The 12,262-nt window shown below is 33.4% G+C and overlaps 2 protein-coding genes across 2 annotated transcripts; one reads left to right on the top strand and one right to left on the bottom strand.

The window, feature by feature from the left end:
- The first annotated feature begins 5,157 nt into the window (after positions 1 to 5,157).
- Positions 5,158 to 9,213, top strand: LOC120206097 (aspartic proteinase-like). The gene is given in 15 exon segments (XM_039205847.1): positions 5,158 to 5,208; positions 5,788 to 6,022; positions 6,025 to 6,161; positions 6,279 to 6,339; positions 6,512 to 6,606; positions 6,691 to 6,803; positions 6,890 to 7,058; positions 7,155 to 7,194; positions 7,333 to 7,397; positions 7,575 to 7,688; positions 7,998 to 8,062; positions 8,167 to 8,323; positions 8,415 to 8,534; positions 8,789 to 8,877; positions 8,984 to 9,213. Coding segments are annotated over 14 exon segments (1,539 nt in total). The 5' UTR covers positions 5,158 to 5,208; positions 5,788 to 5,793; the 3' UTR covers positions 9,069 to 9,213.
- Positions 9,214 to 9,431: 218 nt separating this feature from the next.
- Positions 9,432 to 11,188, bottom strand: LOC120206098. Its single transcript, XM_039205848.1, has 2 exons — positions 10,906 to 11,188; positions 9,432 to 10,044 (listed from the first exon to the last, which is right to left on the bottom strand). Exons 1-2 carry the CDS (start codon positions 11,186 to 11,188, stop codon positions 9,662 to 9,664), a joined length of 666 nt encoding a protein of 221 aa, XP_039061779.1. The 3' UTR covers positions 9,432 to 9,661.
- Positions 11,189 to 12,262: the final 1,074 nt, after the last annotated feature.

Raw genomic sequence — 12,262 nt, 5'->3', positions numbered from 1 at the left:
AACTTGTGAAGAGGTGTTATACTTGAATCAAATTAAAATTTACCAAAAAATTAACTCAATTTGATCAATGATTATCCCTAGATAAAACAAAGTCATTGGCTTAGACTTTCTCTTAGTGGCAGATTCATATATAACCCTGGATGGGCACTTGCTCACATTGAAATTAGTATTTATTAATGTTATTTGTTTATTTTATTGAATGTGTCTATCTTAAAATATTATTTGTGTACGAAAAATTTATGGGATTAATACATACGTGGCTACTCTAAAAAAATCTTTAGATTCGCTATTATTTTCTCTCTTTAATTTATTTTTAAAATTCTTTAATTACTCGATTAAATAGATTTTATGTATTTAGAAAATAATGGAAGATTCAACCGAAGGTGAAAAAGTCTACAATCAAAATGTTTGAATAAGTTACATGACGTTTATGAAATTGGGTGATGTAACTTACCCTCGAAGGATTAGTCTAATGTTGTTATATAAAATAATCGAGTTATTCGTCGAGCGTTCCTGAATTATGATTTATATTTCAAATTAATCTTAAGCCATGCTTTGTGATTTGGGTTCAAATACTAGCATCCACAAATTTTAAAATTTACATAGGCTAAACCATTAAAATAAAGGATTATTATCTCGCACATTAGCAATAAAAGATATTTTAAAATTAAATTTTTTAATATCTTATTTAAGATTTAGTATTTATAATTAAATATTTTAAGATTTAGAGTTTAATTTTGTATCATTTAAACTTGCTATATGGTAACAATATAACCCCGATTGTATATAAAATAACTACCTTAAAATAAAATAATAAAAATCGAGATAAATAAGTGGGGTGAGAGTTTTAACAATTAGGTAATTCAAAATTTATTTATTTGTTTAATTTGTGTGGCGGAGGATATATATAACAAGCTGGCTAGTTGAATTCTCAACTTCACATTTCACAATAAGGACGTTCAAGTCCTTATGAAAGCACAAGCGAATCATTGTCTTGTATATATATAAATATATATAATTATTGATATTTAAATTATTGACTAATTAATTTAGATCCAAAACGGTAAAAGTTATTTGTAGAGATGATTCTCTTGACATATTTACTTTATTCATAACACTAAAATTTAAATCGTTGACCTTACTTAAAGAATTTAACGTCTCGTCTCATTAAATTAACCAATATTTGATGCACACCATCATATTAAAATTATAATTTAAATAAAACTCTAACTTGAAGAAGAAGAAGAAAAACTCCACTAGTATTAATAAATATACGTATACAAACATAGTTGATTATAAAATCCTAGGGAGTTATAGCTAAAAATTTTGTTCAACATATACAGCAGCAGATCTACTCTTGTATGAGAGTGGATGGGTATTTATCATAAACTTTGAAATCCTTTTAAATAATTATTTATTTTATTGATTATTCTAATTTTAAAATTTTATTATGTCCACCTCATATAAAAATTTTATATTATAAGTATATGTCTATTCTAAAAAATATATTTTTAGACTCATTGCTGAATATATGGTGACAAATTTTATTTTATTCAAGTGTTCTTCCTTTTGAAGATTGAATGTGGACTGAAAGGCCAAAAGTTGATGAGTAAAATTTGAAATGTTTCCCGGTAACAATATGCTTTTCGTTAGCTTCCTTTCTATACCGCCAGGCTTCTTTCAAAGAAACGTCGACATCAAAGGATGGGAAAAAGAACAAAGAATGTCCGCATAATTTGACAATTCTGATTGGACCCAAAGACTTCTTGCACTTGTGTTTGGTGTGATTTCGTACGGTAAACCTATGCTATTATACTTGACCCCAAGGCTTCTTTCCCATGCATGCACATTGTCTTATCCACAAATTTGAACCTAGCTAATAACATGAGATTTTGTGGAGGTGAATCATTATAATTTTGATATCATAGTAAGTTTATCTTTTCTATCATAATTTATTTTTTCCTAGAGTTTTCTACATAAAATTTAATATTTTTATTTTCGATTATGTTAATTTTATTCGTCAGTATGCTTTTGATTATCAAAATTGTGAATTATAAAATAATATGTTTAATAGGGTTCAACCATTTTGGGGCACGGGGTTTCAGATCTCTGCATGTATATGGTCAAAAGCTGCGTCTCCTAGTAGAGTGAAATGTTCAAATTCTCTCTCTCTCTCTCTCTCTTTTTATCTCTTTTAAATAACTTTAATTAACGTTGGTCCATGAATTCCAAGTCAAAGTAATGGCAGCCATTTCTGGTGAAACCCCGAAGAAAAGTGGAGCAGCCGACGTGCGGGAAGAAAACACAGTGAAAACCCACCAACTTTCTTTCCGATTATAAAGGCACAGAGACCAAATTTCTGGTCAATTCAAAATTATCGTATGCTCATGCACGTAATAATGTATTCTAGCTGCATGCGTGTGATTGAAATATATATACGTATATATAATTGGTTTTTATAGCGAAACAATTATCTTTTATCAGATTTAAAATTTAATGTTTTGATTTTAAGATTAAGAAAGAAAAAAAGCATTTCAAATGTCGACCAATCTTAATCCTTCACACCTAACTAAATATTATATATATTGTTCTGCAAAAAGATTTAAAAAACTATATATTCTATATAAACCCTAAACCAAAATTTCAAACCAAACATTAAGGCAAAATCAACAATGGAGAAAAAGAGAGATGAGATGATCGAGATTCACGTTGACCATGAGAAGCTTAGCTACCCATGCGGCTCACGTTCTTACGTAGAAATTTGGTGTATGTTTAGGTTGTAGTTGCACAGTACACTTTTACTACTAAATACTAGTACAATATTAATATTATATACTAACGAGGATAGAGGAACTATACAAAAAGTTATGATGATGATGATAATAATAATAATAATAATAATAATAATAATAATAATAATATAATAATAATAATAATAAAAGAGTTAACTCCATTACACATCCTTAAATTATGCATGATTGCTTGGATGACTATCTTGGATAGACTACCAACTAAGAATAGGCTTCAACATATGGGCATTATATCCGATGGCTTGTGTGTTCTGTGCAATGATGGTAGAGAGACAAGAGACCATCTGTTCATTGAATGCTCATTGGCGAATTCCCTTTGGAAGGCCATTCTGCATCTCTCCGGATTAAGGCCATCTTCTTCGTCCTGGCACAACTTGTTAGCATCGGCTTCTCATGCTTGGAAAGGTAAATCTTTACTTATCACTATTTTGAAACTCGCATCGTGTGCATTTCTCTATTCTCTATGGGAGGAACGAAACAAAAGGTTGTTCAAAGGAAACTCCAGGAATGAAGCTAAAATTCTTAAAGTTATCAAGGAGATAGTCAGAACTCAACTTAGAGGTCGAAATATTAGACTTGATAGTGTCAATATAACTCTTTGTAAGAATTGGAGTATTGAATAACCTATACAATGTTTTGTGAATAGGTTGTTCTCGATTTTAGGTTGCTTTTCCATTGATGATTGTTTTGTAGCAGAACTCTGCTCCTTTGGGTAATAAAATTTTAATTTATCCAAAAAAATAAATTAGGACCCTCATTTTAAATTGATCCATAAACTTTGGATGTTTTAATTTCACCCTCAAACTCTGGTATTTATTTTAAATTGATTCTCAAACTTTTGAAATTTCAATTTCATTCCAAACTATCTGTATATGTTATACACTTCTCTGTTAATAAAATTGTTAGGACAAGCTATATTATTATGTGTTTGAAAAAAATTAGGTTAAAATATAGTTAAAACTAATCATATATTTGAATGAAATTAGAAGATTTAAAAATTTGAGGACCAATTAAAAATTAAAAATTACCATTTAAAAAATTAAAATATATAAAAATTTAAAAGCTGATATAAAATAAAAATTATAATTTAGGAACGTGTTATGACTAACTCTAACAAAAATAAATGGATCGGGTGTATTGAATTTGAGTCATGATACTGATAATATTGTTACATGCATTTCAAGGAGTTTATAACTTTGGTGGTTACAAGAGAAAAACATTAATGTACTTCATTATCTCAATTTGACTATAAATTTTTTATTAGATTAAAATAATTATGAGGTAATATTTATTTAAAATATTCTCAATAATTTATAGTCCATGGCTAATTGATCATTTAGTTCAAAAAAAAAATCACTCGTATAGTACTCAAATTCAAAATTTTTAAAAATTACATTTATTAATCAGTGAGATTATTTGATTTATTATGTTTTGGCTATAAATTATTTACATTATTAAGGTATGTTTATGGAGTAGCAACTTATAACACACAGAAGATAGTTAAGTTTTAACAGAAAAGAAAAAAAATATGATATTAGTTATTGAGAGAAAATTTGTTTAATCAAATAAATATTAATTTGATTAGTATCATTATTGATATAATATATAAGAACAAGATGACATAAATTTAAACATATTTAAACGTGAGATATCGTTCGAGTTAAAAATAAAAAACAGTATACGTAATTTAAATAGTGTATCAAAAAATGATGGATTCTACACTCTACAAACTACAGTACCATCGTGAGGGTCTCGGTACTATCCTGCGAATCTTCCCTTATCCGGTTTTTATAATACCTTGTATGGCTTAATCGGACTATTCTTTGAGAAAATAGAGAGAGGGAACATTAGACTACTTGGGAAACGGATTTGGTTACTTAGAGACCCTGAAGGTCCAGCTGATGCAAAAGGCCTAAGGAGACTTCAACACCTCATGGGCTCTCCATGCCTTAGTCTCTAAGTCGTAGGCTTTAATTCCAAGTCCAAACGACATCGTTCACGGCTGCTTACACCAGTAATACGTTCGTTTCAACAGAATCCTACGAAACTCCAAAAATCACGGCCTTACAGCCACGTACTCGTTTCAGTTTTACAGCGAAATCCAACCCCCCGAATCCACCGCCGCGTAACAGCCGTACATTTTGTTCATCAATCACAGTTAAGGGTCAATGGCTGAGGTTAAAGCAAGGAGCATCACCTTGGTATTCTCGGGTATGGTGAGTTGGAGCCCACCGAGTCTAGTAAAGTGACAGGTAGCTAAAACCTTCAGGTCTTTTCTGTTTGTTTCTCGGGATTCTTGCTCTTTCCATCCCCCCTCTTTTATATTTCTCTTTCTGCTTCATCTTTTTTCTACACCTCATAGACTTTACCTTTCTCTTTGGTTTCTTTCGTCTAAGCGGTGAGCATTGTTCTATATGTTCCTCCATTTTTCTTATGCGTTTTTTTTAAAATTCTTGTTTATAGCTACTGTTTTGATGCTGATATTTTGTTGATCGGATTGGATTATTCTTACCTTTACGATTTTTTCTTGAAAATTTTTATTCATTTTGATCAATCTTTTTTCTTTATCCTCCGCTCGTTAGCGGTGCACTTAGTTCTTTGCTTGATGAGCTGATATCAAGTACGACATGAAATGAGAGAACTCAATTTTTTTGAGTTGACAGGAGTTTAGGATTTAGCCTGAATTTTGAAGGATTAAATAGTTGTTCATCTTCGTTTCTTCTTCGTGCTAAATAGCTAAAGCAGTTTAAAATTGAAAAGGATATGCATGTAGGGAACTAAGGGAAGCTGAAAACAATAAAATATTTAAAATGCTTTAAAGGTTTTTACGGAATTTATGACTCGCCGGGTTCAGTGTTATGGAAGATGGTGTTGATATTTGTATTTCTTCATACACGCATGCGTGCATACTGCATATATCTCCTTCTTTGCCCGTCTGTGTTTTATCTAACAACTGAGTGGCGATGTGGCGATATAGGTTAACATGGGAACGACTTTCAATGTGGCTGTGCAATCGTTGTTTATCTCTTCCCTTTTAATTTCCGTCGTAACTGCATCTAGTGATGGATTGGTTAGAATTGGGCTGAAAAAGCTGAAATTCGATCCGAACAACCGGCTTGCTTCCCAGCTCGAATCCAAGGATCGAGAGGCTCTCATAGCATCTATGAAAATGCATCACTTCCGTAACAATCTTGGAGACTCTGAAGATGTAGATATGTTGCCTTGAAAAACTACATGGATGCTCAGTACTACGGTGAGATTGGTGTAGGAACTCCACCGCAAAAATTCACTGTTATATTTGATACTGGCAGTTCAAATTTGTGGGTACCATCATCTAAGTGCTATTTCTCGGTGAGCCCCTGTGCTTATGTTTACTATGAATATGTAGGAAAAAACTGTTTGCTTTGATAGTTGGGAAAGCAAACTTGTTTTGGAGCAAAGGATTAATGTTCTTTCATTATTATGTAGATTTCATGTTATCTCCATTCCAAGTACAAGGCAAGTGAGTCGAAAACATATAAGAAGAATGGTATGTCTTCTCTTTTTGTTGCACTCATAATTGTTTTATAAACTTGTTCTTTATTTTAAGGACATAAGAACAATCTTAAGTTCTTGGTTATATTCATTTTAATAGTAATATGTCTTCTCTTTTATTTTATTGATTATAAAATAATATAGTTGTATTATCGTATTTGATGCAGGTAAATCTGCTGCTATTCACTATGGCACTGGTGCTATTTCTGGTTTCTTTAGTTATGACAATGTTCAAGTTGGTGACTTGGTTGTGAAAGATCAGGTAAGTGGAGCTACTCTTCTTCACTTTCATTTTCCCATAAAAAAACTTCAAATTAGGTAACCTATTAATTTTTTTCTTTACAAGGAATTTATTGAGGCTACTAAGGAGCCAGGTCTTACATTTTTGGTGGCCAAATTTGACGGGATATTAGGACTTGGGTTTAAGGAGATTTCAGTTGGGAAAGCTGTACCAGTGTGGTATGCGAGCATTTTAACTTCTATCAGCTAATTAAGATTCTTCTTTGTATCAGGAGTTTATCTTGGACCACTTGTTCATTTTACAGGTACAACATGATCAAGCAAGGTCTTATCAAGGACCCTGTATTTTCATTTTGGCTTAACCGCAATGTTGGGGAAGAAATGGGCGGTGAAATTGTTTTCGGTGGGGTTGATCCAAACCATTACAGGGGCAAACACACATATGTCCCTGTAACAAAAAGAGGCTACTGGCAGGTTGACTTTTCAAACTTAAATCATCATGTGCAGATAGATGCTTTATATACTGTTTTGCATTTATCTGTTTTCTTAATTATCGTTTCCTTTTGGTAGTTTGACATGGGTGATGTTCTTATTGGTGACGAACCGACTGGTATGTTTCTTCCAATGCCTATAGTACTTTTAAAGTGGGATTAAATAATTTCTTCAAGATCTTCAATTACCTTCTTTCAAGCAACAACATTTCGTGGAATTGATCTGTGTGGTACTGACCTGGGCATTTTCTATTCAGGATATTGTGCTGGAGGCTGTGCGGCAATTGCAGATTCTGGAACTTCTTTGCTTGCAGGTCCAACGGTAAGCCATAATAATGATGTCTTAATTTGTATGTCAGAACATATGGTAGTATTGCTTTTAAATAGTTGATAATAATCACTTGGGGAAGCTTTCTTAATGCTAAGTCCATGCTGTTCTGTCTTACTTGTTAACCTACTTATTGATGTGATTCTCTGCTCTCTGTATGTCTTGGTGCAGACTGTAATAGCCATGATAAACCATGAAATTGGTGCCACTGGAGTGGTTAGTCAGCAGTGCAAGGCCGTGGTTCAACAATATGGGCAAGCCATTGTTGATTTACTTTTAGCTGAGGTGACTTCTAGTTTTACTCTGAATTTAAATGGCTGTCCCTTTTTTCCCATATGTATGGGGTAAGGGGGAGGTAAGATAGTAGGCTGCCCCCAACACCAGGTTGAGAGCAGCTTCCGTAGGAGACCTCCAAATTATGAAATGCCCTCCGTGGGACTTGATCCCACGACCTCAAGGTTTAGAACCTTTTACTCTGAATTTAAGTTATCATATAAAGTTGCTGTTAACTTGTATCCAATTTGTAAAACTTCAGCAGCGTGATTGGTTTTCAGGTTCTATACTCCATTCTTAATGACTGGTTTTCCCCTACAGGCACAACCAAAGAAAATCTGCTCACAAATTGGATTGTGCACTTTTGATGGTGCTCGTGGTGTAAGGTCAGGCCCTGAAGTCTTTGTGTGTGTGTGTGTGTTCAATTGAATACAATTTTGCTACTTTGTTTAAAGCGGATAACTAATGGTCATCAAATGTATTTATATAGCATGGGCATTGAGAGTGTGCTGCAAGAGAGCAACAGCAAATCATCTGGAGTTCAAGACAGTGCTATGTGCCCTGCTTGTGAGATGACAGTTGTTTGGATGCAGAACCAATTAAGGCATAATCAGACTCAAGACACCATACTAAACTACGTCAATCAGGTGACATGTGATGCAATACTCATGCTTGTTCAATAATTCATGAGTGCAGTCCTTCCAATCCTCTGATTCTTACCTTTTGATACTTGTGCAGCTATGTGACCAGATGCCAAGTCCATTGGGAGAATCTGCCGTCGACTGCGAGAGTCTTTCGTCCATGCCCAAAGTTTCCTTCACTATTGGTGACAAAGTTTTCGACCTTGCCCCGGAAGAGGTAAATAAAACACAACCAAAATTTGTCAGTAGTATGTCAACATCTGCATACCCAGGTTCAGATTCACATTCAGATTGGATTCCTCATCGCTCTTTAGTTTCCAACTTTTGGGATGGTTCTTATATATGATGCTTAAATGTTCATTTCATGCTCGTGAAATTTTCCCTTTGTCCAATGTCAAATTTCTCAAGCCTATATGAATAGTTGAGAACTTATCCTACTGATGTTAATTATGTCTTGGGTGGTATCATCAGTATATTCTCAAGGTGGGTGAAGGTCCCCAAGCTCAGTGCATCAGTGGCTTTACTGCTTTGGACGTTCCTCCTCCTCGTGGGCCTCTCTGGTACGTCATTTACCTCCACAACTTACTAAGTAATAATCTTATATATATATATATCAATTCATTAGAACCATTTTCATATTATTTTGGTCCTCTCTGTTTGATGCAGGATTTTGGGAGATGTTTTCATGGGCCGCTACCACACCGTCTTCGATTTTGGTAAACTGAGAGTCGGCTTCGCGGAGGCGGCGTAAAAATATCTATGACCATGGATAGGGGACCCTAGATTTTAATCTCCATCCATGTCTCTGTTATATTTATCTTTATAAAGATGTTTGGAAATATTATGCATTTGTCTCGGCCTAAATTACGTAGAATGGTGCTTGTGTTGCTTGTAAATATTTTATGTTCAGTTGCTCTGTGACGTTTAACATGGTTGAAAGTTGCATATGCTGCTTTGTTTTATCAATGATTTGGTTACTTATTAATCAGTTTATACATCCATTTCTTCTTGCATATGATGGGCTTTTTCTCTTCCAATTATTAACCTTCCTTGTCCCGGTTGTTGCTGAATAAGCACAAAGTATTCTTTTTTCAATATGTATTTTCAGTACGTCAAGTAAAAATCTCATCCATTCAACATTTAATTTCCTACTTAAATCAAACACATCAAACCCAAAATGCAAAGAGAAGCTAATTTCTCTAACCTGTTCCTTTTCTTGGGATCTATCTTTTCTGTCCACACTTACACAGCAACTCACAAATCCACTTCACAATCCCAGAGTAACTAGATTAAAACTGATAACGATACAAGAAAAAACATTTTCGCCACAGGTTCTCATTTCTTTCAAGTATTCTTCTTACTACCTGAATGTGACGCACTCTGGTCCAATGACTCCAACTGGTTCCGTAGGTTTTGATTTTCCTCGAGCAACCGATCGTACTCGAGAAGAAAACCTTCGGACTGTTTCCTTAAAGCAACTGCATTGGCTTCTGCAGCATCCATCTCTTTTGTCTTATTCTCAATATCAGACTCCAGATGCTTCAATTTTGCCTTGAGAGTGGCTATTTCTCCCTCCAAGGCATTAGCTTTGTCCGAGCCATTCGGTTTTCCATCCTCGAACGCGGGACCCTGTTTCTTGATAGCTTCCATGCTCTTCCTTCGAATCCGAAGTTCTCTGATATAGTGATGCAATCTGTCTATCATCAGTCCTAGGAACAGTACTCCCCCTGTAATGAATTACCCCAAATTAATCAACGTTTAACAGAGCAATAAGACCCGACTTAACAACACCATGAAATCCAAGAAGAATTAAACAGCTCAATTGGTGCCATTCTCGAGTGCATCACAAGCTGGAGACAGGCGAGGTACCATCATTTCTCTGGGCTGTGTCATGTTGGCATCAGGAGCACAGCCCGGTATTGTCTTGCGGATAGGACGCTTATACAGGTGACGAATCCTTCTCGACTTCGAGTGGTTGGTTGGGACTTGAGTAAAACACCAGCTTATATGCATGATGTTGGTAGTCATTTATGGGATCCGTCAACTTGCGGGTCGACGGACCGTGATAAGAGTGGTCGATCCTAAAGGTAGGAAATCTACGTGTAGTTAGAAAATAAATATAATTTGATTTTAAATTAATCTAATGGTTAGAAATAATAGATCATATAAACAAATTTTACTTTTGATTAATATATGAGGAGATTAAAATAATTTTTTATGAGTTTAAATCAGAAAAGAAAGAAGTTGTTCGATGATTCTTTTATATATATAAAAAAGCTCATTATATTGTTGGATTCTTTTAAAAAAATTTAATGTCATCAATTTAGTAGTCTAAACTTCAATGATCAAAATAAAAAAAATTCATAACGATTATTATTTCAGTAAACTTTTTAAATTTAGTGACTAAAATAAAAGCGTATTAAAAGACCAGTGACTATTAGTGTACTTTACCATAGTTTCTAAATGGATTTAGAAGAACCTCACATAGTAAGATAGAACAAACTAGGTTCCAGCAGCACAGTAGTGAAAGATCAGGCAACAAAAGAGCGATTAGATTTGAAAAGAATCCAAGGAAGAACTAATTTTACCCAAGAGAGTAGCTTCGAGAAGGTGTTTGGCCATGAGGATCTGGTCCGTCATATTAGCCGCACCATCATCGATCCAACGCTTCCGGATCTTCATCACGCTGTACACGCTCGACATCATCACCATGAAAACCGTTCCCGCCACCGTCTTTACCACCACGGGTCCTCGTCCCCTGTTGACCCGATCCAAAATCATTAGCGTGAGCTTCCTAAACGGTGTCCTGAATGATAATACAATGATCACCGCAATCTCTGAGAAAATCACCACGAACAGTAACTGATTCATCTTTAACAAATTTCCTTTATTTTGAAGAACACAGAAAAAAAGGTCGAAATTAAAGAAAAAAAGTTGATTTCCTTTCCTTCTTATTTAAGGGTGGGAGTTGATAATTTGAATCTGTAAGGAAGCTGTGTGACAGTGTGATGTTGAGAGTTGGGAAAAATAAAAGAGACAAAACGTAGTTAATCCGTGTTAGTAACGTGGAACTGTTTATCTTTGAAGTATTCGGGTTATTTTTCTAAAAGATCCTTAATTTTTAATTACTTCTATTTCAGGCTTAGAATTTTGAGTCTTTTTACTACCTTATTAATTAAAAGGCTGAAAGTGAGCTTTTATCTTATTTTTAATTAAAAAAATTAATCATAAAACTGACTTTAATAAATACAAGTCTTGAATTCCAAGTAATCTGACCCGTGCTCATTCATCTACCTCAAACCCTAGTTGTAAGTTTGATTATGGGCAATTTTACGAAAAATGTTTTGATTTGATTCAATTCTTTAAAATTATTAAATTTATTTTTGATATAGTATTATTTTACGTTTACAGTTTAAACTTATTTATATAAATAATTATATTTATTTAATATAAAATTAAATTGATATATTTATTTTAGAAAAAAATACAATTAAATCGAAATCAGAATTTCATACGTAGAATTATGTAAAATCAACTTCATTTAAACATGGTTAATATTATTAAACACTAACTGATATCTAGGTCTAATTATAGGCATTGTCCATACAGTCTTCAAGTTTTTCAAATTTCACCATTATACTTTTAAGTATAATAATTTAGTCCATCTATTTGTCTAATTTATATATTAAGTTCCAATCAATAGTATTGTTAATTGTTTTTCTTAATTTAAATAAGTACTGTCACATATTCAAATTTAACGAAGAATCCACTAGCAATGCTATCGATTAGACTTTCATTTTTAAAACTATATAAGTAGAGAGGAACTAAATTCTTTAAACTAAGAAAATCGAGAACTAAATTTCAAAAGACTGAAAAATATGAGGATTAGGAACATAATTAATCATTGATAGTAAAGCCTAGAAGGTGGAAGACGAAGTTCCATAT

This window comes from Hibiscus syriacus, unplaced genomic scaffold (assembly GCF_006381635.1).
Source record: "Hibiscus syriacus cultivar Baekdansim isolate YM2019G1 unplaced genomic scaffold, ASM638163v2 tig00013285_pilon, whole genome shotgun sequence".
Classification (NCBI taxonomy): Eukaryota; Viridiplantae; Streptophyta; class Magnoliopsida; order Malvales; family Malvaceae; genus Hibiscus; species Hibiscus syriacus.
Note: the sequence above shows the minus strand (reverse complement) of the source record. Positions and strands in the feature narration are given on the sequence as shown.